Source organism: Octopus bimaculoides, chromosome 26, assembly GCF_001194135.2.
Source record: "Octopus bimaculoides isolate UCB-OBI-ISO-001 chromosome 26, ASM119413v2, whole genome shotgun sequence".
Classification (NCBI taxonomy): domain Eukaryota; kingdom Metazoa; phylum Mollusca; class Cephalopoda; order Octopoda; family Octopodidae; genus Octopus; species Octopus bimaculoides.
This window is the reverse complement of record NC_069006.1, coordinates 24,864,355-24,866,953: the sequence shown is the minus strand read 5'-3', so window position 1 is coordinate 24,866,953 and position 2,599 is coordinate 24,864,355. Positions and strand designations below refer to the sequence as shown.

At 39.5% G+C, this 2,599-nt stretch overlaps 1 protein-coding gene across 1 annotated transcript in view; it reads left to right on the top strand.

Annotated features, from left to right (window-relative positions):
* LOC106871844 (DNA oxidative demethylase ALKBH2) overlaps positions 1 to 2,599 on the top strand; it is an 8,049-nt gene that overhangs the window by 3,654 nt on the left and 1,796 nt on the right. The window contains exon 3 of the mRNA XM_052976935.1: positions 1,649 to 1,827. Within this exon, the coding sequence (XP_052832895.1) occupies positions 1,649 to 1,827 (179 nt within the window). The remainder of the gene's footprint in view (positions 1 to 1,648; positions 1,828 to 2,599) is intronic.

Below are 2,599 nucleotides of genomic sequence, written 5' to 3'. Positions count from 1 at the left end.
AGGAGTGGCATATTTTACCACGACAGACACGTACACAGCATCGAATACCACGATGTGAGTGAAAGCTGCTCTCACTGTATTGTCCGGTGTCTGGTAATCCCTTCGATACCGACATCAAACCAAAAAAAGAATCCTGACCACAGAGTGTGGGTAATTATGTCAAAGGTCACTGGCAATGTGCATTCAGCTGATTGCAACTGTTAAAGCAAGTCACTGGGCATGCGTACATGTCATACGGGAGAGTTCCAATCAGGGGTGGGTAACACCTTATAGGAAAGCCCTATAGGACCGCTACATTTAGTTGACAAATATATTTTATGAATAAACGGACAGGAATAAATAGACAAACAAATAGATAAATGGATGAAAAAGTTCAAAATTTAAAATCAGGGGTGAAATTTGAGCCCCTTATTAAACTTTATAACATTAATGTTCGTTTCTCATAAACTGGTGTATATTTAATTTACGATTATTTAAGGCAAACACAAGTAAAACGCTAATTCTTTTCACTTTAATGCTTTTGTCTGTATTTGATTTCTATCTACATGTTTTCGTCAGTTTGCTACAATCTCTTTAAAGAACAAGCACAAATACATATATAACATATACACGCACAATGGGCTTCTTTTGGTTTCTGCATAACTAGACCATTCTCAAGGTTCTGGTCAGCCTGGGACTATAGAAGAAGACACTCAAGGTACCACACAGTAAGACTGAACTCCGAACCATGTGGTTGGGAAGCTAACTTCTTACCACATAGCCACCCCTGCACCTGTTTCTGAAAACTGCAGAGCACTGAACTAGATACTTTCTTAAGAAGTATTCAAATTGTAACACTGGGAGATAAAAACTTAACCCTTTAGTATTCATATTTCTCTACCAAATGTAATGCTTGTTTATTCACATTATTTTGAATTAATCTATGCATTATTTCACAGTTTTGAGATTTCAATGATGTGACTTTATTCTTAGAACGACATTGTGAGAAAGCCAGGTCTGGCTTGATTGAACACAAAACAGAATATTTGTTGCAGATATGGCCATTTTTAAATGCTAAGGGGTTAATGTTTAGAACGCTACTGAAACATGTTCAATCTTCAGGCAGGCTTATACTAGTTCTAACCTCTTCTGGTATTGCTATACTACCTTTTTCCAAGGTAGAACAACAGCTCACTCATGGCTGAAGATTCCAATAGAGCTACATCAACCTGTCACACCCTGTTTACTCATGCTCTTGCAGAACTGACTTAAGAATCAGCAACAATTATTTGGGATGAAGCTTTAATATTATCATCATCATCATTTAACATTAATTTTCCATGCTGGTATGGGTTGGATAGTTTGATAGGTTCTGGTGAGCTGCAGGGCTGTGCAGAACTTCAATGTCAGCTTTGGTAAGCTTTCTTTGGCTGGATGCCCTTCCTAATGCCAACACCCTTACAGTGTGTACTGGATGCATTTTAAAGTGGCACTAGTTCTCGTGAAGTTGCAAGTAACTTCCAAGGCAAAAAAAAAAAAAACACACAGAAAAAGGAAGTGGCTCATTTTCCTCAAGATGATAAAATAATGATGATGATATCTGAAGAATATAATCTCCAAATTCCAAATGACTGATATCGTTAACACATTTGTTAATTTATTTTCACAGCACCTTTGATATGGAGGAAGATAACAGCTGAGAAATTAGACTGCGATTATCTGTTGTTGTACAGTAAATCTGAGGCTGATAAACTGCTTCGAGAATGTGAAGAGACTTTAAACTACAACTCGGGTCGTTTAGCTCAGGTCCAAGTTTTTGGGAAATGGCATGACATCCCACGGAAACAGGTAAGAATGCAATTTCGTGTGTTCATATTGACTTATTTTCCTGCAGAAGGTCATTCACAGGCAGCCCCAACGATTTGGGGCAGACAAGGTCTTTCAACTCAGCCAAGAGAAGGTAACTCCATAGAACTCCTGCATCTTGATAACTACTGAACACACGGTACTTGTTTCACCAGCTCACTATAAGTTTTAGCACAGGTCCTCAGAAATTCCTAGTTGGTGCCCAGCGTGCTGGAAGAACAATGGGAATGAGGCAGCACTTAGCTTTTGTTGAACCATGTCTGTAGAATCTGCTTTGAGCCCAGGCTATTTCTGTTCCGATAATTGAGTGTGACTTGGCACCAGACATGTTTACACAAGGAGTACTTTGCTGCAGGTGTCGATTAGCTACAGGAAAGACATCCAAGTAAAAGAAAATCTGCCTCACTGAATTCCGTCAGCCACCCAGCAAACATAGAAAAGTGGACTGAAGAGCATGAGTGGTAAGAAGCTTGCTTCCCAACCACATGGTTCCAGGTTCAGTCCCATTGTGTGGCACCTTGGGCAAGTGTCTTATGTTATAGCCACAGGCTGACCAAAGCCTGGTGAATGGATTTGGTAGACAGAAACTGAAAGAAACGATGTGAAATTGTAATGATCTTTTTGATTGGAAAATCGGACTGGAGCCTGGTGCAGCTCTCCAGCTTACCAGTTCCAGTCAAACCGTCCAACCCATGCCAGCATGGAAAGTGGACGTTAAATGATGATGATGATAATATATATATATATATATATG